Source organism: Triturus cristatus, chromosome 5_2 (assembly GCF_964204655.1).
Source record: "Triturus cristatus chromosome 5_2, aTriCri1.1, whole genome shotgun sequence".
Lineage (NCBI taxonomy): Eukaryota > Metazoa > Chordata > Amphibia > Caudata > Salamandridae > Triturus > Triturus cristatus.
The window spans coordinates 17,455,789-17,479,877 of NC_140588.1; the positions used below are offsets into that span (position 1 = coordinate 17,455,789).

The 24,089-nt window shown below is 45.0% G+C and overlaps 1 protein-coding gene across 1 annotated transcript in view; it reads right to left on the bottom strand.

Annotated features, from left to right (window-relative positions):
- ANKRD33B (ankyrin repeat domain 33B) overlaps nucleotides 1–24,089 on the bottom strand; it is a 278,497-nt gene that overhangs the window by 47,351 nt on the left and 207,057 nt on the right. The window contains exon 3 of the mRNA XM_085606769.1: nucleotides 21,106–21,246. Within this exon, the coding sequence (XP_085462895.1) occupies nucleotides 21,106–21,246 (141 nt within the window). The remainder of the gene's footprint in view (nucleotides 1–21,105; nucleotides 21,247–24,089) is intronic.

Below are 24,089 nucleotides of genomic sequence, written 5' to 3' on the forward strand. Positions count from 1 at the left end.
TTTGCTTTTCCTTGCCTTTTAAGAGTTTAAACTTAATCTGTGCCTTGGTAAAACTGGTATTGTTTCTTGTGTTTGCCCATAGATGTGTCAGCCCCAATTCTTGCAGGGATAGTTTGACATAATTTAACCATGGAATGGCCTGAGCATTGCTTTGTTTTAAACAGTCTTCTACAATGTCACACGTGAATTTCAAATCTGGAGATAACCATATTTTGGACTATAGCATGATAGGAGCTAGCCTCACCAAATCTTCCAGGAAACCTAGTCCACTTTCATTATGTGTGATCAGGCTTGTAATGGATCTAAGGAGTCCTAAAGGTTTGGACAGAAATGTATTCACTACTGTCCGTAAAGAATCCACCAGGGTATACCCCCATACTCCCGCTCCATACGTGGCCACTGACAGACACTTACTTTTATATAACATCACTATTTCTTTCAGAGGTTCATGTCCCAATTATTTTGAAAATCTATCAAGTGCTTCATAAGCTGCATCAGTAAGTTGAGACCTCTGATTTACCAGTCTGTCCCAGGTCAGGTTAGCTGAAAATAATATCCCCAGATAGCTAATAGATATTTTCATTATTGCCGTTCCTCCCAGAAAGAACTTTCTAGAGCGCGTGTTTTTGGGGCCACTAAGCAAAAATACGATTTTTTATGATTGACCTTAAGCTTCAAATCTGCCATAAAGATATTGAACCCATCCAGAATAATTTTAAATCCATTAGCGGTGCGCAATAAGAGCATCGCCTCATTCCCATAAAGGAGTATGGGTTTCAAATGGTCGCCCACTTTTGGAGTATCTGTGGTTAGGTACCTTAAAAAGGCATCAAGAGCATTAATATAAAATAGAAATAAAAGGGGGCCAAAATAAAACCCTGTCTGAACCCCTGAGTAACTGGAATCAGAGACATCAAATCCCCCTCCTGTGTAAAGCAAACCCTCATGGTAGTGTATTGATGATTCTTTTCAAAACCATTACAAGCGAGGGATCAACTCGTTCTCGCCCCATAATCTCCCACAGTTTGTCTCGGTCCTCTAAATCAAAGGCCAATGAGAGGTCCATAAAAGCCATCTGCATGGCACCTCTCCTGGCCTTGACATACTTATTTAATATAAGGAACAGATGAAGTGCTCAATCTGCCCAAGTCTGGTCGAAACCTATCTTGGACCTAAGTTAAGAAGGCACTCTCATATACCCAGGCTTCCAGGTTCCCCAAAATCACTTTCCTCAAAATCTTTGCAGTAGAATCGATGAGAGAGATGGACCGATAGTTTGATGGTTCATTTTTATTACCCTTCTTGTAAACGAAAATTGACAGAGATAAACTCACTCACAATATGCATAGACAGCACTGTTTTAGTCCTGTACAGCCCCATAATAGGACCAAACATGCCAGCTAATCTCAATTTCTAGTTTGAACAATTATTGTAAAGTGTGAGCGCATGCTATGACCTGATACCATGAAATACAGATAAAAAAACATTTAAATACATATGTGAAAGACATGCTACTGTTAAAGTAATAAAAAGAAGAGCATTGTCATACCATTTTTTTAATGTGTAAGGTGCAAACCCTGTCTTTGTCAAGCTACACATTACAAACAGACACAAGCTTCTGAGTAAACAAAACAGATGTGTGGAAAAGTATGCATATTAAAAAAGTTAAAAACATTAAAAAGACCAATAAAACAGAAGTGCGGGAAAATAGTATTCACATACAGTATGTTAATCAATATACAACAAGGTTTACATCTGGGATTATAGACAAATGGGGAAAAGAAATATCACACCTCTCACATGTTGAAGGGACACTTCGCCAGTAGCTTGTAGACACTTAGGGGAATATTTACAAAGAAATGATGAAGCGCAGCGCTGCAAGCAATTTAGTAGCGCCGCGTTATTTCAAAAACACAGATGCACCGTATTCACTACAATATGGTGCACCCTGTGTTTTCCCTTGCGCTGGCATTAAAAAAGCTGCCTAGAGTCAAAACAGACACTTTGCGCTATGGTGCAAAGGTGCCTGCGTTGCAGGGATGATTGTTTATGTGTAGGAAAGGACACCTGCACATAAACAATCATTAAAGGTGATATGCTCCTTCTATGTGTGCTTCAGAATGCAGCACACATAGAAGCATCAGAAAACGAGGAGAAATACAAGTATTTCTCCTCGTTACGCCACTCTAATGCCTGCTTTTCAATGGCGTCAGTTGTTGGCTATGCCTCAGATTTACAGATCCTTGTAAATCAGGGGCAGCGTCAAAAAGCCCACAGAAACACCCATGCACGCCCCTTTAATGCAGATAACTACGTAAAAGGGTATGCTATTTACACAATGCGGCGTTAAGCCACCCAAATTGGCTTAGCACCGCATTGTAATATGGAGCAGGGCATTGCCCCACTGGAACGGTGTAAAAAGTGCCGCTCCGGTGTTGCAATGCCCTTGTAAATGTTACCCTTAGTGCGCCAAATCCAAGCAGACATTAGAAATTTGGCAAAAGCAAACACTATAATCGCTTTGTATCTGTATTCTGAAGGCCTCCAGGTGCTTTCTAGTTCCCAGCGAAATACAAATGGGCAATATCCATTTGTTTCAGTGTGAGGCGCATGCTTGACAAAAGAAATTATGTGAGTGGGCATATCTGGAGCTCCTGTACATGCTGGCCATAGATAATGTGTTTCTGCTAGGTACGCCACTTGCAGTAACAGCTTATATCTAAACTGTATATACAGTTTGGGTGCCATCATCAGCACTGTTTCATCTATAGTGGGCTCATAGCAAGGGAGGGGTTTGTAATCCAGAAATTCCCCAGTTAAATCAATGCACAACAAAAGAAAAGCACATTTTAGAACACATGGTTTTGATTCCTTGCAATGCTGCTTTCCATTTAAAAGTTGACAAACAAAAATATTTATTGCTGCTATGAAAATACATTTTAAATATTAGTACACTATTTATCCCCCTACAAAACACGCTTTTACAAAAACATTGAGCGCTACACCTGCAGTATCAGGCAAACAATGAATACTAAAAATGAAACTCAGGATTTTGCTGAAAATCTTTGTAAAGCGTACTCAAACCAATTAATAAATCACTTAGTCCTCTTTTGCCCTTTTAGGGTTCAAGGGCATTTATAAACCACTCGACCTTCGGCTTCGTGGTTTAGATGTTGCCAGAACTCCTCGATGGCAATATCGGATCATATTTCACAGTTACCCGTTACGTGCTCTCTTTTACTTACTTATATTTCATATATTTATTTCATTATTGTCGTTGCTGTGTGAATAATATACATTATATGCATAATTACAAACTCTGAATTATATGTATTATTCTTGGGTCTTTTTTCTGATTTTTTCCCTTCCTATCTAGCTCCCTCGGAGTTATTGCTTGCCGTTCCCTCTACACAACCAAATAAGCCATAACGGAGGAGAAAAATAACTTTTGTACTCTAGGAGATTTCATCTTCTGGGTTCACTACAACACTTCTTCATCCACTAAGATATTTCTACACAGCTTGTTAATCTGATATTTGAAAAGTTACTAAAAGGGCCACCGTGCTGATCATACACAAGATTTGATATTGTTTGCAAATGAATTGTGGAATATTTTTCTTCTTTCGAAATTGTTGGACAATAATGGCATTCTTGTTGAGGTACGTTTGCTCCGATATTTATTTCTGAACCCATTACTACTCAAGGTCAAAGGTGTAAATGCCATTACATCAAGATGAACCCTGCACTGAAAGATTTACATCCAGAAGCATGCAAGTCAAACGAACATACTTCCACTACCCGATAAAGAATTCTATGAATGGATTGCTTCCAGCTTAGACTGAACATTTCTAATGCAGTGGTTGAAGGCTGCCAAGAGCAAGCTGATGAACAGATGGCTTACTGAAAAGGTTTCGCTTCCCAAGTTGGTAAAGAAAAACAAAAATGCCTTCATCCACGAGAAGAAGAAAGCCTATTTTGCTGTTAAAATTGAGAGTTTTTGCAAATCACAGAAATAATTCTGGCAATTGCTGAACAATACACTAACTTTGGATTTTAACAATAGCAGCATTTGAGCTTCGCATACACTTTGATTTTCTATTGCATGATGTTTCGCCCAAAAAATCTCAACATTCTAATCAGACATTAGAGCTAAAGTGAGCACCCATATTATTGGGGTAGGATTTCTTTTGGTCAGGGTTAAGACATTTAGCTCCAAGAAATTCTAAGAATTGATTTAGCGTAGCAGGGCTTACGGGTTTCTCCTTTATTGTCTACAGAGGTTGATTACACAAATACTTATGTTATTATCATTTTATTTTTTCCTACCTCCGCAGCTTTGCGTGAGGGGGCGGGGGAAGGGGAGGAGTGGTAGCACCCTCCTAAGTGAGCAATAACTACTTGGCCGGCCCAAAACAGTCTTGCACACTGCGCATTTTCTCCATGAAGGCTTCATTACAGCCTGCGTGGAGAACATGCCCTGGCTCCCAGTCAGTGTCTGAGGGCCGAAACATGGCGCTCAGAACAAGCAAAACACTGCTAAGGCAGCATTGTGATTGGCTGACTGGGAGTCTGGGTGTGCTTCCTGTTCAGGCCAGCAAGGGAGGACTATGGAGGAGAGACGGAACATTAAGGTTTATTTTTCCACATAGCCAGGTGTTTTTTAACTACATCACAATTGCACATCTGACCCTTCCACTCTCACATTTTTTGCATCCTTCACATAGTGTTCACTAATCAGTGCTCCCGCGTCTTCGTAAGTCGCAACACGCCCCGTCCCGCAGCGGGGCGGGAAGAACCTGATGATGAAGCATGCCACCAAGGGTCCTTTTAGTGGATGAGGGTTATTTTAACAAAGTTGTGTGCTTCCTCGAATAATAGGAGAGACACACAACGTAGGGTCTGGAAAGATACCTTTATCTTCATCCTATGTAGAGTGGATCCCATTTGTTTACTTTAGACGTTTTTGAGGAGGACAAATCCAACTCTTATTTTTTACCTCTTCACTCCCTCTTGTGGTTTTGCACATATCATTCCTGCACCACACGCTAGTTGTCTATGACTAGTTGTCTATAGCAGAGAAAACTAAATCTAAATTGCTTCACATGATGCATAAATGCTTCCACTATCTCAGATCCATTGTATGGTCATATAGAGTTACACCCTATTGACTTGCAAAGTTTCTCAGGTCATCAGTTCATCTACTTCAACTTACCATCCTGAGATCCTAAAAAAGATGTGCCAGAGGAAGGCTCTTTTCTGTTCTGGCATTCTACCAATGAAAAACTCTTATCCTCTCTTTGAAACCATGGCATGATCAATTGTTCTTTAAACACTCAGAGAAAGTAGCTTAAAGACCATCTTCGTGAAAACCTAACATGTTTCAAGATAGTATACTTGGGGGAATTTGATTGGCACTCTCCAAAGCATGAGGAGTTGTAAGCCTATGCTTTGCTCTAACAAAGATTTATGCTGTACAAAAGGGGGTGGTGATGGACGGAGCATCAGAACCAATCACACACTCACACCCAGTCAACAGATCCGGGTTTGATCCATCACCGTTCTTTAGCCCACCCTGCCACCCCAGTTCAGACATGGCCATATGCAAATCAGTCTGACCCTGTGCCTCATGGGAACAGTCCAGCCCGAACTGCCAAGCCATGCCTTCCCTGGACCGGAAACAAGCTTCCTAGGACCGGTTTCTGGCATTTCAGCTGTCTTCAGCCAGGCTTGCTTGAATCCAGTGGCAAAGTGAGCAATGGACTCACGTCTGAGCATACCCTGCCAACTTATGGCGAACAAAGCGGTACAAAAGGGGGTGGTGATGGACGGAGCATCAGAACCAATCACACACTCACACCCAGTCAACAGATCCGGGTTTGATCCATCACCGTTGTTTAGCCCACTCTGCCACCCCAGTTCAGACATGGCCATATGCAAATCAGTCTGACCCTGTGCCTCATGGGAACAGTCCAGCCCGAACTGCCAAGCCATGCCTTCCCTGGACCGGAAACAAGCTTCCTAGGACCGGTTTCTGGCATTTCAGCCGTCTTCAGCCAGGCTTGCTTGAATCCAGTGGCAACGTGAGCAAGGGACTCACGTCTGAGCATACCCTGCCAACTTATGGCGAACAAAGCGGTACAAAAGGGGGTGGTGATGGACGGAGCATCAGAACCAATCACACACTCACACCCAGTCAACAGATCCGGGTTTGATCCATCACCGTTCTTTAGCCCACTCTGCCACCCCAGTTCAGACATGGCCATATGCAAATCATTCTGACCCTGTGCCTCATGGGAACAATCCAGCCCGAACTGCCAAGCCATGCCTTCCCTGGACCGGAAACAAGCTTCCTAGGACGGTTTCTGCCATTTCAGCCATCTTCAGCCATGCTTGCTTGAATCCAGTGGCAAAGTGAGCAAGGGACTCACGTCTGAGCATACCCTGAGGAAGAAGACTCAACTTGGGGTGTTCCCATGCTGGAGTTGGAACCAGTAAGTAAATGGTCTCATGCTGCTCTTTTTATGAAGGGCTTATGTTTAAATCAGGGCATGAGAGCAGTTAATGGGCGAACAAAATCTGATAGGATGGGGAAGATGACATTTGATAATGGTAGATCAGGGAGCCGAATTGACTATATATTAGTCAATTTGGATTTGTGGCCGCTCATAGACGACATGGTGGTAGTAAGTAGAGTCGAGAGCGACCACAACCCCCTTGCATTGTGTATCAAGGATAATAGCTTTGCAGTCTCCCCCACTTTTTCCGATGGCCGTTCCCCTATGGATGTCATCCTTACTAATGATCTTAGAAGGGTGAGATGGCCGAAAATCACCACTTGTGAAACCTCACGGGTAGCCATCAGAAAATTAATTAATAATACCATGGCCTCACTTAACCTGATGAAATCTCAAAACCTGATCAAGGATAATATCCGGGATACCCACAACAAGCTCTTTGCCGAGCTTAAATCCTTTTTTGTGAAAAGTCTTCCTGCCACTGGCAGGGGTAAAGAGTTGAGACCATGTACGTGGTACAACAAGGACTGTATATTGGCCCAAAGTGCTCTGAAAGAGGCCATTAAATCTGGCTCTCCTTCTACCATCCAAAAATGTAGACTTGTTTACAAAACTGCCCAATCTAAGGCCAAGCAAAACTGGGATGAGGATCGCTGGAGGGATTTATATCAGGCTTGCCACGACCGTAATATGGTCCAATTTTGGCATCTCCTTAAATGGGGTAACTCCCCCTCGGATATACGCCCCTCTAATCAAGTTGAACCACAACAGTGGGTAGCGTATTTCGAGGAACAGTTTAAGGTTGGTGTTTTGATGGACAAGCAGATCTTTCGTCCTCCAGGTGTTGAAAACACTATAGAATTCTCCCCCGGTGAAGTCAAGTTAGTGTTAAGATCGATTAAGAGTGGTAAAGCCCCGGGACCAGACTGCATCCCTGCTGATTTATTCATTCAGGAGCAAGATGTATGGATCCCATACCTGACCTTGCTGGCTAACGCCCTTGCAGGTGGTGCTGCTGTCCCCGATTCGTGGCTCGGGGCAGAGATATTGCCGATCTATAAGAAAGGCGATCGCTCTGCCCCGGGCAATTATAGACCTATTAGTTTAATTGACGCAGTACAAAAAATTATAGCCCGCCTCGTTCTGGGTCGTATCCAAATTTGGATGTCCGACTTTGATGTGTTGTCCCCTCTTCAGGCAGGGTTTCGATCACATACTGGGACCCTGGACCAAGTATTCAGGGTAGTACTTCTTTATTGGAAGGTTGTTTTTCTGGGGGGCGGCAAGTTGTATGCGGCATTCGTGGACCTAAGGTCTGCGTTTGACCTTGTGCCGAGGGACAAGTTATGGAAAGTACTCTTGGATATGGGCATGCCAAAAGAACTGGTTTCTTTTTTGGCCACCATCCATGAAAATACGTATGCCCGTGTCCGCTGGGGTAAACCCGGGGAGCTGACTGATAGATTTAAAGTGTCCAAAGGTGTTCGACAAGGGTGTGTACTCGCTCCCACCTTGTTTTCACTATTCATCAACGGGGTTGTAAATTATTTCTCAAACAGCCCTACTGATGCACCTACCTTGGCTGGAATGAAGATTCCCCTACTCATGTTCGCGGATGACACCCTTTTGATCTCGAAGACGAGACAGGGTTTGCAGTTGGCCCTGTCTCGCTTCGAGATCTTCTGCCACGAGCATGAGTTGGAGATAAATGTTGGGAAGACCAAGTTTATGGTTTTTCGTGGCCCCCGGCGCGTTAAGGCGGAGGTGTGTCTGGGTGGTGTCAACTTATCCCAAACGGCAGTGTTTACTTATCTTGGGGTCACCTTTAGCGAGACATGCAGCTGGTCCCACCAGCTGGATCTCCTCGCTCTCAAGCATGCCCAATTGGGAGGAGCTTTGCTGAAAGAGCACAAACACTCTTTAACAAAACCAATAGCTCCACTCATGAAGATCTATGGCTCCAAGATCTTACCTGCCATTTTATATGGAGCCGAGATCTGGGGTTTTAATAACTTGTCTAAGTTGATGACCGCCCAGAATAAATTCCTCCGGTCAGCTATCGGGCTCCCCCAATCCACTCCGCGCATCCCCCTATTGTACGATCTGGGAATCCAGCCTATAGAGGACTGGGCAGGGTACAGACCCCTGGCGTTTTGGCGTCGTTTGTGGACTACTCCTGAACTAACTATCTATGCAAAAGCCCTTTTGGAGATCAAAGGGTTGGAGGGGTCGCACAGGATTCCCTGGCTGTCTAGCATCAAAATCCTGCTGATTGATCTCGGGATGCATGACCTATGGGCTAACCCTGATACAAAGGTCTTCCCGGCAAAAAAGGTCCTCAAGGATGCGTACTGGAGTTATATTAAGAACAGGAGATGTGCTTCCCTCATAGGTTCCACGATGACTGTCACCTTCCTAGTTTTTAAGGACGAGTCTGTTTATGAAAGCTACTGGGATACCATTTTGAAGTTTTTTGATCGTAAACTGTATCACCAGTTTAGAGTGGGCGCCCTACCACTGCGAGGACTCACCAAAAGTTGGAGTCCTCTTGGTAGTGACAAATGCCCCTTTTGTGCAGACAAGATTGAAACCATGGATCATTTCATTTTTTGTTGCCCAATCTACCAACTCCCTAGACGTGTTTGGCTTCGACCGGTCTGCAGACTAATGAGTACTCGTTCTGCACAGGTTGCTAGTAGAATTTTGAAAACAGATACATCAAAACCTGTAGTAATTGGTGTTGCCAAATTTATTAGTTGGGCATGGATCCTTAGGGCTAGGAAACTTAAGTCGTGATCTGTGTTATTAGCTGTCATTAACTAGCATTTCATTTTGGTCCTTGGGTTAAATGGCGTGTCCCTATTTGCACTTTATTGTATTTTTATCATGTTGCGATCATTTTAATCTACTATTTTATGTAATATTTTAAAGGTTTTATAAGTCTGATTTTGCATTGTAAAATGAATTGCATTGTAGTTGAATTGTTTTAATATGTGTAGTATGTCTTTTATGATGCGAATCGAATAAAGACTTTTTTGACTGACTGACTGACTATTACATAAAGGATAAAAAGAGAATCAAGAATCCACGCTCTGTAGCATCATTTCCAGGCATCAGCCATCTTAAAAAACAGGACATAAGGTGCTTGTAGAAAGTACATTAGGTGGCTAGTTTCCATAGATGCATTTACTCAGCCAACATATTTGCCTCCAATCGTCAGTATGGTTAAGTAAAAAACAAAAAGCCATGTACATTGAGGAACCATATTCTATATACATTCTGTTTCAAGAAGTAATAGACCTTAAAATAAATTGATAGTCTCTGAGAGCACCAAATACATAAAATTTATGAAAAATTGATCATTAGAAAAACATGTCATGTACAATTGTCAATCCTATTTATGGCTTCTTTAGGATGGCTCTGCGTGTGTACCACATTGTGAATAAAAAGCGTGAGATTGAAAAAACAATGGGCATGCGCGTGTCAAATTTTAAAATCCTGTACATATTGCGACAGTGTCTGGACCCCAGATTCCTACAAAGCTGAATAAGCCATCGTGACCTTGCCTTCTTGTACCCCTGGCAAAAAAATATCACATGGAGATCGGTGTCTTCTACATTGGGACACACAGGGCACTCTGCATTTATATGACCCTCCCACTTTTTTGTAAATGAACGCAGCGGTAGTACTCCATACCTAAATTGCAGATGGAGCTTTTTTGCTAAAAGGAGCTGAATGTCGTCCAACACTGATTCTAAAAAATATATAGTTTTTACATCCAGAAACTCGGCCGTCAGTCTCCCTAGTGAGGGTCTCCTTTCTAACTGGGAGAGGTTATGATCTCTATAACTCTCTACCAAGGCTTTCCTGGAAGTTATTTGGGAGGTTTTCTTCGGCATTGTACCACAGGCTGCCCCTGCCCAGGTCCTCACATGTTTTCTTAATGTACAATAGCCAGGGCAACTTCCCTGCACCTCGTAACCCCATAACATCAATTAGTTCTTCTCTATATGAGACTAGTTCAGGGGTAGACCACAGACGCCGCCAGTATAATATAGGTCTAAGGGCAGCTTCTTCCTCGATGGGTCTGATCCCTAGATCCATACGTAAAGGTGTTAAAGAAGTACTAGGTGGCAGGCTCATAAGTTGTTTGGCAAATAAGTTCTCAGTACGGGCTAACTGTCCAAATGGACAGTACCCCCATAGTTCTGCTCCATAAAGTGCAGCCGTCCTGGAGTGGGCCTTATAAATTTCCACTGCCGGACTCACAAGTTTTTCAGAGCAGGTCCTGTATAATTTTAAAATGCCACCCGTGGTCTGGGATAGTTTTAGACCTATATTGCTAATTTGCGCTCCCCAGTCCATTTTTTCTGTCAATGTAATTCCCAAGTAGTCAAAAATGGATGCCCTCTCTAGGGGACTGCCATCCAGACAGGGGTTTGGGCGGGTGGAACTGCCTACATTGAAAGCCATGTACTTTGTTTTTTGCGCATTTATTTCTAGTCCCCGTTGTTTACAGAAGGCGCTAAAGTTATTCAGGGTCCTCTGGATTCCCATGGGGGATTTGGCAAGCAGGAGCGTATCATCTGCAAACATGAGAGCAGGTATTGGGCGTTTCGCCAACCTGGGAGCGTCAATGTTAATCCCAGCGTTCAGTGAATCAATCAAGCCATTAATGAAAAGGCAAAAGAGAGTTGGGGCCAGGACACCGCCTTGCCGGACCCCTCTCTCAACAGGCAAGGGAGATGAAAGTTCGCCATTTTTGCCAAATCTAATTCGGGCAAAGTTGCCCTTGTGTAAGCCTTTTAACTGGGGGCAAAGATAGTCTGGGACTCCCATATCTAATAGAGTTACCCAGAGTTTATCCCTTGGTACTAGGTCGAAGGCTGATTTAAGGTCTACAAAAATGAGATAGAGGCTGCCACCCTCTATACTCACAGTTTTCCAGTGAATCATCTGTAGCCTTAACCTCTTCAGTGCCCATGACGAGCTGGACTCGTCATGGGCCGCGGTTGCGCTGTGCCCATGACGAGTCCAGCTCGTCATAAACCCCGCCCGCTAATGTAACGGCCGGCACAGGGCGGGGAAAGGGCGTAGCACTGAAGGGGTTAAAATCTGGTCAGTTGTTGATATCCTTGCTCGAAACCCGGCTTGGAGGGGAGTAAGGATGTTATGTTCCTCCATCCAGTTGTGCAGGTGCCCCAAAAGGACCCGTGTAAAGATTTTTTGACTAACATCTATCAGACTAATCGGACGGTAGTGGACAGGTAAGAGCGGGGAGCCCTTTTTATAGATTGGTATTATTTCGGCCCCTGCCCAAGTGGTGGAGATTGCCATACCCTGGAGAATTGCGTTAAACAAGGAAGATAAGTAGGGGGCATATACAGTCGGCTCTGAGTGGAAAAGATCTCTGGGGATCTTGTCCAGCCCTGCGGCTTTTGCTGGTTTAATCATACCCATGGCCTCGTGTACTTCTCTCAGTAAAATTGGTGGACATTCTGCGATTGTCGTGCACGGAGACAGTGGGGGTCTGTTAACTAGCCCTTCCCCGACTTCAGCCCTTGAGTAAAGTAATTCAAAATGGGCCTTCCACATCTCTTCACTGATGTTGGGTTCTATAGCTGATTTGCCCTCCTGAGACCCTGAGTTAATGATGTTCCAAAAGGACCTCAAATCAGGATTTAGTAGGGCACTTCTAAGCTCAACCCATTTTTGCGATTCCCAACTTTTTTTGGCCTTGGCAATGTAATTCTTATATTTTGCCCTCGCATCTTTAATCACTGGCCTAACATTATTTTTGATAGCAGTGATATGGTCCTGTTTAGCCATATGGCAATCAGAGTTAAACCACGAATGTTGGGATTTTTTAGTCACCTTAGATTTTTTATTTTGATAAAAGAAAGCGGCCATAGAGGTGAACAGATCTTGATTGTTTTTTAAAATTACTGAATTATAATTAGAAGTGCCCACTGACTCTACAGCTTCGTATGCAGCCTTAAGATATGGAAGGATATGTTGGTAGAGCATAGCCAGTTTTTCTTCTGACTGGGAGAGTTTGCCCCAGAGAACTCTCCGTTAGACTGGATCAAATGTGTATCTGCGGGTGTCAAGTTATCAGATAATTTCTTAGCATGAGGTGTTGTTAACGTTAGAATGAGGGCATTATGGTCGCTGTCTACATGGGGACTAATTTTAAAATCTAGCACTCTGTACCATGATTTCGTGTCTACCATAATGTAGTCAATAATAGAGGTATGCCCCTATCTATTAAAGGTGTGGTTCCCAGGCGTGTCGGATAAAGTGCGTCCATTGCAAGCTCTCGGTGAGAAGTTTAATATGAGGGTACTTATCTGTAATGCTAGTGGGGTCCATGCCCTTATTTGGGGTATGTGGGGCTCTGGGATGGACCAATAACTATCCCCTTCACAGAGTGCCCATGACCAACCCATTCAGCGGTTCAAATTGGCAATTGAAATCTCCACCGATGATTACCCCGAAATTTGCAGGGATGGTTGTGAGACAAGTGGTTAGTTGTTCAAGTGTAGTGGACTTCTTTCCCTTGGGTACTGGTCGAGAATATACATTGATTAATGCTATGTTTAGTCCAGTGTGGAAGGTAAGGAGTACACAGAGAATATCACGAGAAAAACTATCCAGCTGTTTTGCCTCGCAACCCATATGAACTGCGACCCAGGTGCACAAGCCTCCAGAAGGTCAGCTCTTCCCCCTGTGAGTAGCTGGGATATTAAACAATGCATAGCCCATTCTATGTATGTCGTCTTTGGCCCATGATTCTTGGAACATGCTTATTTCGTGCTGCTCTATAAAGCAACCCCATTGCGGACAGTCCAGTTAAGAGGGTAGTCCAGCTATGTTCCAGGAAAGAATTTGCAGGGTGGCAGGGCCTGTTTTGTCTATTAGAGAGGGTGGAGTTGTAATTTCATTAACTTGACTACCCAATGGGAGTTGGGAATGCTCCTTTCGCTGTGCTGTACCGATACTATTAGCTAGGTCGTGAGCGCCTTCGGGTATGTGAAGTGTTTGCTACATCCCTCTGGACTATGATCGAGGTCTGCGTTTCCTGATCTAAGGGATCAAGGGTTGGAGGATTCACGATTGCTGTTGTATGTGTGCTCCTAGATGGCCTAGACTTTCCTATCTCATATTCCAATTCTAACCCCAAGCTCTGGATTGGGAGTTTTCTCCTCTGTACCCTTGTCTTTTGCTGTGTCCCCGCCTTTCCTAGTTGATTAGGGAGCTCTTTTGGGAAGACCTCACTCAAGAGTCAATCTACTGATTCCAGGGGGTTGAATCTGTTTTGCACTGGAGTATTAAAGAGTAAGGGAGATGGTTGGCCCTGGCCTAGTGGGGAAAAGAAACTACCCTGTGGTCATTCCTCCCTCCAATGGCCAAGTCTTCCTTTTGCTGGTGGGATATGTGCGGGGGGGGGGTAGAAATAGCCTAATGGTAGTCAACTCCCCTGTCCCTCTGGCAAAAGCGATCTAGGAGGGATTCCACAAGCACTGGATTTTTTAAGTTAATCACAACACAATCACCGAGAGTGTTTTTTGGTCTCCATCCTACCCAGCTCACCCTGCGGGCCATGATAATTTCCTTATTATCTCTGTAGGAGAATTGTTTGTTGTTAACTAGCCAATGCAAGCATTTCTTTCTTAGATCGAGATATGACTCTCTGTCCTCTTTTTTCAACTCGGGACCACCTGCTAATATGACTACATAGGGGTTTGACTCCGGGGGAAGATTTATTGCTGGAAGAGTTGGCCCTAGATCTTGTCTGCCCTTGTGTGAGACATTTTTGTTCCCTGGCCTCCCACTACAAGCATTGTTTACCTGAGGTCTAATAGGGATTGGACTTTTTCCATTCCTGGCTGTGTCCCCTGTTTGAGCTCCTGGTGAAGTGGACTAGTTCCTTTTCCTATCCCCATTGTATTTTCTAGTCGCTTTCCCCCACCCTCCTGATTGGGGTGGTTTGCTAAAATGAATGTTGGTGTGCTGTTGGTCGCTAGGGGTTCGGAGTTAATACCTTGGGGGGCCTGATTTGTATTTGCGGGGTTCACTGGTTCCTTTGCCCTTGTTGCTACGTCAAACTTGTCCACCCATAGCTCAACCAATTTGGTAAGTTTGTCTAGCCTTTCCGATAAATGTTTTATCTCATCCTTCACAATAGTCCTTACTTGGACCTGTAGGTCCATCATTACATCAATAACCCAGGGTGGCTGCTCCAAATCTGTCTGTAGAGTTCTTTCCAGAGTCGCCTCCCTTAGGTTACCAGGAATTACATGTGCCATTGTTGGTTTTTTGCGCTTTTGGCCCAGTGGTGGAGCTGTTTTGGTTTTCTTAACTTTGGGACGAGCACCTTCATGGTGTAACACGTCCACAGAACCCGCTGCCTGAGTCCTAGGGGGGGAAGTTGGAAGTTCCTGGGGTGTGAATAATGGTGAACCTGATTCGTCATGCAAACTAATGGGTAGGGCAAGGTCGGGGGTGAGAGACAATCGTCTTTCAGTTAGTTCAATTTCGGTGGCAACTGCTCCGATGGCTCTCTGTAGAATTTTGTCTATTGAGGTTGGTTTGTGCGAAGAAGAGGGTTGTGGGAGTGTTACATTAGGTTTCCCTGCACCAATCTGCCTACCCATATTTATATCCAGGTTAGACTAGAGGCCAAAAGGGGAGTTCGTAATATAGGGATCACTGACCTTGCAAGCTGTGTCAGGTGGGATCTGTTTCCAGAGGTCTACGGAAGTCCCTGTAAAAAACCAAGGGTGGTGGCCCAGCCCAGCCTCTTCCGGGCTCCGACGGGCTTCGCCCGGGCACGCCCGCGCGCCTCCCGCACCGCAGGAGTGGAGCTGTGCTCTTAACGCGCCTCCTGGCGCAGTTGCGGCGTCACTAGGTGCGCGGACTCAGGGGATTCTGGGGGATGTAATCCCCCGGTCGGCCGTTCCCCTCACGGCACTGGATTTGCGGCAGTGGAAAGCCGTTCCCCTCACGGCAGCAGGTAGGAGAGATGGACAAGGTGGCAGTTCCCCTCCCAGCAGCAGGAAGGAGAGATGGGCAAAGTGGCCGTTCCCCTCACGGCAGCAGTAGATACTGCAGGCTGGCGGCCCCTCATTCAACACTGTTCCTAGAGTCTGCTGTCAGAAAGCCTCCCCAGATATTGAAGATTGAGGTACCTGGTCAGTAATGTGGAGGTCAAGACTGATGGAAAGCACTTGTAAGTCCTCATTTAACTAAAACACTAAATCAGTATTGTAGATTTGTTGGAAAATTACTTTAGAGGTTGGAGTCTGATGGAGGCTGTGTTAGCCTCGGCACTGGCCACAAACAGACCAGGCTTAAAGCAATTGGCGACATATGAGAGGATTGTTCCACCCAGATACATAGGTACTTGGTCTGGAAAACCTTCTAGATCATCAATAATTGCTTTAAGTTTACGGTCTCAAAAAAGCTGAGTTTACCAGATCTGTAAGTGTGTTGAGTCCTGAAAGGGTTTTGACACAATATGCTGATACAAACATGAAAGTGGGAGGTAGGTGACTCTACATTTGTCCAAGTATATGGGCTACTCTATAGTGAGACCTCAAATTCAACACATGGAGCTGGGAAGGAACTAATATTCCCCAGTGTAGGAAGGTGGAATCTGACTACATGGTTGTCCCCACTTTTATCCTGGTGTTTTGATGGTTGTTGACTCAGTTTGGCTGGGAACCTCCTAATCAGGTCCCCAGTCTAAGGTACACAACAGATTGGATTCTGGAGTGCCCTTATAAGTCCCTAGTATATGGTATACTATGTACCCAGGGCATAGGTACCCTAGAGGCCTACCAGGGACTGAAGCATGTATTATGCCAGCCCTGGGAAGCCCTTCAAAATGACACCAAAGATCTGCTACTGCAGCCTGGGTAAGGTGGTGCATCCACCCCTTACAGAGATATAGGTTCACTATATCGCACCTATCACTGCGCATAGAAACCTATCAGTCACCCCTATGGCAGGCCTTATCAATCCTGAAGCCAGGGTGCTTGGTTATATGTGAGAGGGTGCCCAGGCATGTGCTGAGCCCCTCTGCAGTCTTCGGAATCCATCCTCCAGGGTTGTCAGTAGTGCAGCCTGACCATATACTCTTAAGTGCATTATAACCAAACGGTAAATGCTAACTTTGGACTTGCTGCACAGAAACATGTTGTGTTTGGTGTCAAACACCTTGGAATCCTACCCCCACACCAGTAACTGGTGTGGGAGTATGATCCCACCCTCCTAGAGGGAGAGACATGACAGCACCGGTATACCCGGTATCAACTTAAAAGAGCCCTGGCATCACAAAATGGATGCTGCAGCCACAGACACGGGTCTGGCCTCCTGCTGCTGACCGAAACTCCGACAGGGGAGGCCTGGACAATAGGTTTCCTGTCACAGGGAGGTGTAACCACCTCCCAGACAGGCTGATGTATATTGGTGGGCTCGGTGGGAGCACTCTGAGAGTGCTTTGAAGTCCTGCACTGGGGGCACATTTGGTGTCCCTGTGCATAGTCCAGCTCAAACCGGTTCAGGGGCTTCCAGACCCTGCTCTGGCATGAAACTTGGCAAAGGAAATGGGTGTAGACACCCCTCTTTCCAAACCCTCCCATAGGTGGGTCCCCTGAGTTACACTTCCTATCATTCCTATGCCTTTGCATAGCTTGCATTGCTGTATCCCAGATATATTGCACAGCTGTCACTTTGGTTTATTTTCAATCACTGTGCCACCCATGTCTGATTTGATGGCCTAAGGGCAGTGTGATATGTTCCTCCTCTTGCATGTCATGTACAAAGGCTATGTGGCTTGCTCCATCGTTTTCCAGCACTGTGCACTCCACTTTGGGCTAGCCCATTTATTTTCATACATTGCTGCTGACCTATGGTATGTGTATGTGTGTCAGTGTGGGATCTGTCTGAGGGACTTGACATGCAGTGTGAACAGTCCATGTGGGTAGGGTGAAGGTGGAGCCCTGTGAAGCTGACCAGATTGCCCATGCCTGGCGCAGGCCCTCCCCACTACATTGTGCACAGGTTTTCCCGTGTCTTCACTGCTGCGGTGACATGACCGGAACATTGCAGTGATTTTGATGTTGATGGGTGACCCCGATGCAGAGGTCTGCATTTCTAGCAAGCAAGACATATGTGAGTACACTGGGGGATATGTTCCTGTCTCCACCAGAGTGTCTGATGAGAGCAGGAACTGTATTTCGGCGCAGGAATTGTGTGTTGTGATTGTATGCGAGATGTGTCATTTACGTACCTGCGATGTTGACCGCGGTGACGTCTTATCCGCTGGTAGTGGATCAGGTGCAGCAGTGGAAGGGCTTGAAGAGCTGGATCCATAGCAGTCAGGAACGCGTGGAGGTGCCCAGGATTCGAGTTTCGATCTCCGCAGCAGTCCTTCCGTCACCTCCAAGTGCCTAGTTTCTCTGCTGCGTTCAAATGGGCTATTTGAGGCATTGTGGATTGTCCGGCGGTCGTAATGTCATTCCGCATGGCGGTCTCTCTCTATTGGCTCACTCCACCACCGTTGCGGAAGGAAATTTCTGGCGGATCCCTAAACACCACAGCGGACGGGAAATGGGCTATCTTTGCCCATCGTAATATGGCCGATGCAAGGAATGCCGCAGGAGTGAGGAAAAGGACATTTTCCGCCACCGCCCGCACTGCGGAGGTGCCTACTACCGCCATCGTAATCGGCCCCTAAGTGTGCTCCTCCAAAGAGCAGAATCTCCAACTTGTCTGCGTTTAGTTTCAAACAGTGGTTGGAAATCCAATCTGCCATTTCCGAGAGGCAGCTGGTTAGTCTGATCCTCGTGTCTTCATGCCCATCGAGGGCGATCATCAGTTGTGTATCATCTGCTTAAGAGCAGATACTGATACCCCATTTTTCACTGATCTTAGCCAGTGAGGACACGTAAACCTCAAAAAGGGTAGGGCTCAAGGAAGCTCCCTGTGGAACACCATATTTAATGGGTTTAAGGTTTGAAGAAAAGGTGCCCAGTTGTATGGTCTGTGTTCTATTTCTTAACAAAGAGTGAAGCCATTAAAGGGCTTTGGAGTGTATGCCTTTTACATGGAGGGTTTTCAGCAGGATATCGTGTGAGACAGTGTCGAAAGCCGCCGACAGGTCCCACAGGATCAGGGCAGCGGCTCTACCCTGGTCGACCACATATCTGATGTTGTCTTGCACTGCAGGATGGTGGTTTCAGTACTATTAGTGGCTCTAAAGCCGGATTTGGGTAGGGTCCAGAAGCTCATTAGGCTCAAGATAGTTGGCTTAACCAACTTCTCCATCACTTTGACTAGGTATGGGAGCTGAGATATTGGTCGATAATTTGCCGGGTTTTGAACATCTGGGCCCGCTTTTTTTTAATAGGGGGATCAACCATGGCTTTTTTTCCAGATCTCTGGAAATAATGCAGTTTGAAAGGATTGATTAAATATGTGTGTAACGTAAGGGCATATAGTTGGTATTATCTGTGAGAAAATGAAATGTGGGCAAGGGTCTAATGGGAACTCTGATTTAACTTCGACCATTGCTTTTGCAACCTGCTCCTCTGTAAAGGGGTCAAAGTTACTGAGGTAGAACTGGGCATCAGGGTGAGGGTCTAAGGTTTCCCAATCTATGTCATCTGGTAAGTGCTGATCTCGGAATGAGGAATAAATGACAGAGATTTAATCGGCAAAATATCTACTAATTGTCTCACAACGCTTTAATGAGGGCGAGACGACTTGAGACAGGCTGGATGGTTTCATAGCTCTTTAACTATTTTGTAAAGTTCTTTAGGTGAGTTGCTATTATCGTTCACACGCTTTGCAAAATAAGACCTTTTGGTGTTTTTAATGGCATTATTGTAAATTCTCATTTCCGTCTTATATGACTGTCTGTCTATGTCTTGTTTGGATAGTCTTCACCTGTGCTCTAAAACTTTGCACTTTCTCTTCAATATTTTATGATCTATTGAGTACCATTTCTCAGATGTTGTTCTTCCTTGGGATTTGTTCTCTAATCTAGGGGCACATTGGTCACACGTATATTAGAGATTTCCGCTTGGAGGTTTTCTGTGCTCATTTGTAGGAACGGCGGCATCAGGGCAATTGGATCACTTATTGAAAAATGGCGCTCGAATGTGTCAGGGGTTATTAGCCTCCATGCTCTTTTTACCGCTGCAGATGATGTTTGAGAGCGGATTAATTTCACCGGTAGACTAATGGTAAAGGAGATCAAGGAGTGATCTTTCCATGATAGAGGCCTTACTTCTAATATGGTAGTGAATTCTATATTGGAAAACACGAGGTCTAGGGTATGCCCAGCAAAATGTGTGGGTTCCCTAATCAACTGTTTTAATTGCAGAATTTGTATGTCATTATCTAGGTGTTTGGCCGTGGGGTTGTTAACATCTTCAAAGTGAACATTAAAGTCTCCAATCAATATGTAGTTCTTGTGTTTTAAGCATGAGGGGAACAGCTGAGTGAGAAGTTGAGCACTGAAATCCGGTTTGTAGCCAGGAGGGTTATACATAATTGCTCCCCGAGTATGATGTTGGCACCGTTTAATATGTGGAATGTTAGGATTTCGTGCTTCCCCAGCTGAACCACTGTTTCAGGGAGCCATGTAAGGCAGTCCTTAAAACGTAAGGCAATCCCACCACCCTTCTGGCCCGTTCTGTCCTGTTTCAATGAGCAATGGCGATGTCTGGAAAGTTTTTATCATCTAGCCAGGTCCCATGATAAAGGCTAGGTCGGGCTTTGTTTCAGCTAGTATGTCCCATATTTCAAGGGAGTGCTTAGGCACTGATCGAGCAGTGAAATAAATGCATTCAGATGGGGGCCATTCTGAACACTTGTGCTCTGGGACCAGTTTATGGGTAAATGGCTACACCATTTCCAGTAGAACATTGAAAAGGGCCCCATCGTGGTTCCTGGAGAGGCTTTTGTGAACTGTGTTCTGTTACTTGGAAGACACTTGCTAGTTCTATAAGTTTCTCCTTCGAGCAGCAGAGCCTACTGTGTTGATTTGGGCTTGGAGATGCAGGGCTTCTGGCCCCTAGCCCCGGTTGGACGCGGACGGGCGCAGACGGGCTTGCCTTTGGCGTGCCCTAGAAAAGTGTTTTTTCACTATAGAAATGTGTGCACCCCCACCCCTCTTCTAAGATGGGAGTAATAATAGAATCACCTTTATTCTGCTGAAATAACTTTACTGCTCTATTGAACATCAAACTGTGAACAAAGTATTTTACTTTTTCTGAAGTCCTAATTCTGCCTGGACAATATATTTATTGCGTGCCCTTAACTTGAAATTTGCATTTAAGCATTCTAAACACTGGCCTTCAAGAGCAAACCTTGACTACTTGCAATGGCTATCTCCTGAGAGTGAAAGTCTTAAAAGGAATACTTGTCATTCAGAGATTTTGTATTTAGGTCATAATGTTTGATGGAGGACAATGATTGCCCATTTGCTCCTGAGTGCCTGAGGCACATGCGAACTGACCTGTCAGTGATAGTGAATAATTGTTCATATAATGTGCATTTGATAGTCATTGCCACTTACCTGCTAAAACCAATGCTCTGACACAGTCAGCTCGCCCCTGGATACAAGCTTTCATCAGTGCTGTGAACCCATGAACATTCCTTTTCTCAAGATCAAGACCTGGGTAATAGTTCAGTAGGTAGTTTGTGGTAGTTATGTGACCTGCAACAAATTAGAAATAGAAAGTTCTGTAAGTCCTGGAGCTTCATTTAGATCTCTTACCTTGCCATCTTTGCAGTGTTTTATAGGCATACACAGAACACAGGAACATCTAAGAAGTAGGACGTTAAAGATATTATCCTGGTGTACAATATATTAACAACAACATATTTCTTTAGGTCTAATGAATGTAAATGTGCTTAGTGCAGTATAAAATAAAGTACATTCCCATCATTTCCCTGTCCCAGTTCTTACTTCATAAGGTGCGTCCCCACCCTGGAGACAGGCGCCTTGCTGCCTACCTAAAAAAAAATGTAAACCCCTCCTCCTCCAGGTGTGCCTATAAAAGACCACCCACCCACACCGCTCCTGTTTTGTGAGTTATCGTTGGAATGCAGTCACGTTGTATTTCCTGTTTCTAGACTGGAGTTTCTGCTTACATTGTGGGACCTGTTTGGGCTTTTTTCTGGGAGTTGTGGATTGTTTTTCTGCATTTCTTGACTTCTTGTGCCCCTGGTAGGCATGCAGCTTTGTTTATGCTGGCTTTCTGAGCACCCACGCCTGACCTACCCTTCACTAGCTCCCTGCTGGGACTGAGGCTGGGTTTGTGGTTGCCTTTCTTGGTGTTGCTGTCATCCCTCAATTAATGTTTCTCCCCACCCCCAGGAGAGCAGGGCTGGTGGTGGGATTTTTCTCTGTGTTCCTGCCAGGCTTGGGGTCGGTTTGTACTTGTATATCGCTGGGCAGTGCATTCCCCATCACTTAAAAAAATGCGGTGTCTCTCTTCTTTGCTTGGGATGCAGGATGGGCATGGGCATTTTACTATGCTCCCTGCTGGGCTTGGTGTTAGTGGAGTGTTGCCTCATTTTCCTTTTTCATCTCTTGTTTGCCTATGGTGTGTCCTGGCCTCACTGCTCAGCTTTTCCTGTGTTGTGTAGTGTTGTACTGGTCTATATTCAGCTTTGACTGGCTCCCTGATGTTACTTTGAGCCTCCAACATTGAAAGTAGATCTCCCATCACCCAGGCTATAAGTGTTGGATCTGAATCTACACCCGAATGCAGCGTGCTCCCTGCTGGGCTTGAGATGTCCCTGTCTGCTAAGCAGTGTTAGGGTTCCCTTCGCTGGAGAACAAGTATCTTCCCTATTTTCTTACTTGGGGTTCTCATTCTGCTCTGTGCTGGGCTTGTGGGATGTTCCCTATCTTGCAACTCACTGTCTGCTATTGTGTGCCACTGACCAATATATTGATATATTGACGTATTGAGGGCTGTGTGACATTTTTACTATATTTGCCTGCTCTTTACTGCTTCCTATTGGGCTTCAGTTTGTTACACATGGAAGTGCTGGTGAGCTTTTGGATAGTTATCTAGTCCCCCTAGCCAGACTGATGGGAATGGCACTGGATCCCCTACACCGATGGACAGGTGAGTAGACCACTTTTTATCTGAGGGTCAGTCAGTCTTAGGCTACTCCATATACTCCGTGCTAATCTTGGGGCTTGTGAAATATCTCCCTGCCATCCTGTCCCATGGCAGTATGTACCTTTGCTTCCTGACTGGACTTGATGGAGGCCGTGTAGAACCTGTTCTGATGTTTGTCTTTCTATTCGTAGTCTCTCTACTCAGCTTGGAACTAGAATATGCCTACTTAATGTGGGGTATAGAATCCTCCTTCACTACTTGAGAGATGTGCCCCCTTCCTTTTGGTGTTGGAGCTTTGTTTTTCCATCTATTTTCCGTTTGACTGGAGCTTATGGGATTTGTGTCTTGTATCCTTGTCTCCTCTCTGATTCTGCCCCCTTTCTTCATTGCTAGATTTGTTTGGGGCCTCTGTGTTGCTGGCTCTAATGTTTGACCTGCTCTTCAATGCCTCGTTGATGCACCTATGGGTAGGATTGAGTTTACTCTCCTTTTCTGAGGTTTGGTCGGGGCTTGGTCTTCAACCAGTGTACCCACTTCCTTTTTCCCTGTGGGGATTGTGCCCTGTCTTGGCTTTCTTGGACCCAGCTGTCTTACTCCTCTTCCTTTTCCTTGTTCCTAGGGTTTGGGTTTTATCCTATTGTTGCTTGGTCTGTGTGCAGTGCTGGGTGACCTACTGCTTGTAAAATAGTGTGTTGTTGCCTCTCTGTTCCATCCGACTGCCCTGCCCTGCCACCTCACCCCCTTTTATTTTCATGTGCTGCATCTGTCCCTTTGCTATTTGTAGTAGCTCATGTGGAGGTCTTCTGCCCAACTTTTCTGAAAAATATACTATGGCGGCAGTAGTTTTCATAAAAGCCAGTTTTCTTGCATGGACCGCACGAATCCACGTGGCGTTTTAATCAGAAAGGATGCCTAAATAGCTAAATCTGTTTATAAAATCTAGTTTTTGTTTGTCAATGTACATATCTCTACACTTTTGGCTGCCAATACCACATTTCATAACAATTGTTTTTGTCTTGTTTACCCTCAGCACTAGATCATGCATAAATGCCGAAAAGCTATTTAACATTCTTTGTAGGCCCACTTGGGTACGAGACATCGTACGCATACAATAAAGCTGGTATAGGCCATCCTTATATTTGGGGGGTCTTTATATATGTTCGACAGTGCTTGGCCTAAGCCATTTATATAGAGATTAAAAAGAAAAGGGGCCAGCACGCAGCCTTGCCTTACCCCCTTGTTGATTTGAAATGGAGCTGTACATTCTCCATTGGTACCATATTGTACCCTGGCTTTGGCATTCCTATACAGTTGTCTTAAAAAAATAATGATGGTGGGCTCTATTTCTAAATCCTGAAGGATTCTCCATAGCTTGTCATGCCGCACGCAGTTGAAGGCTGCAGTAAGGGCAACAAAGGCTAGG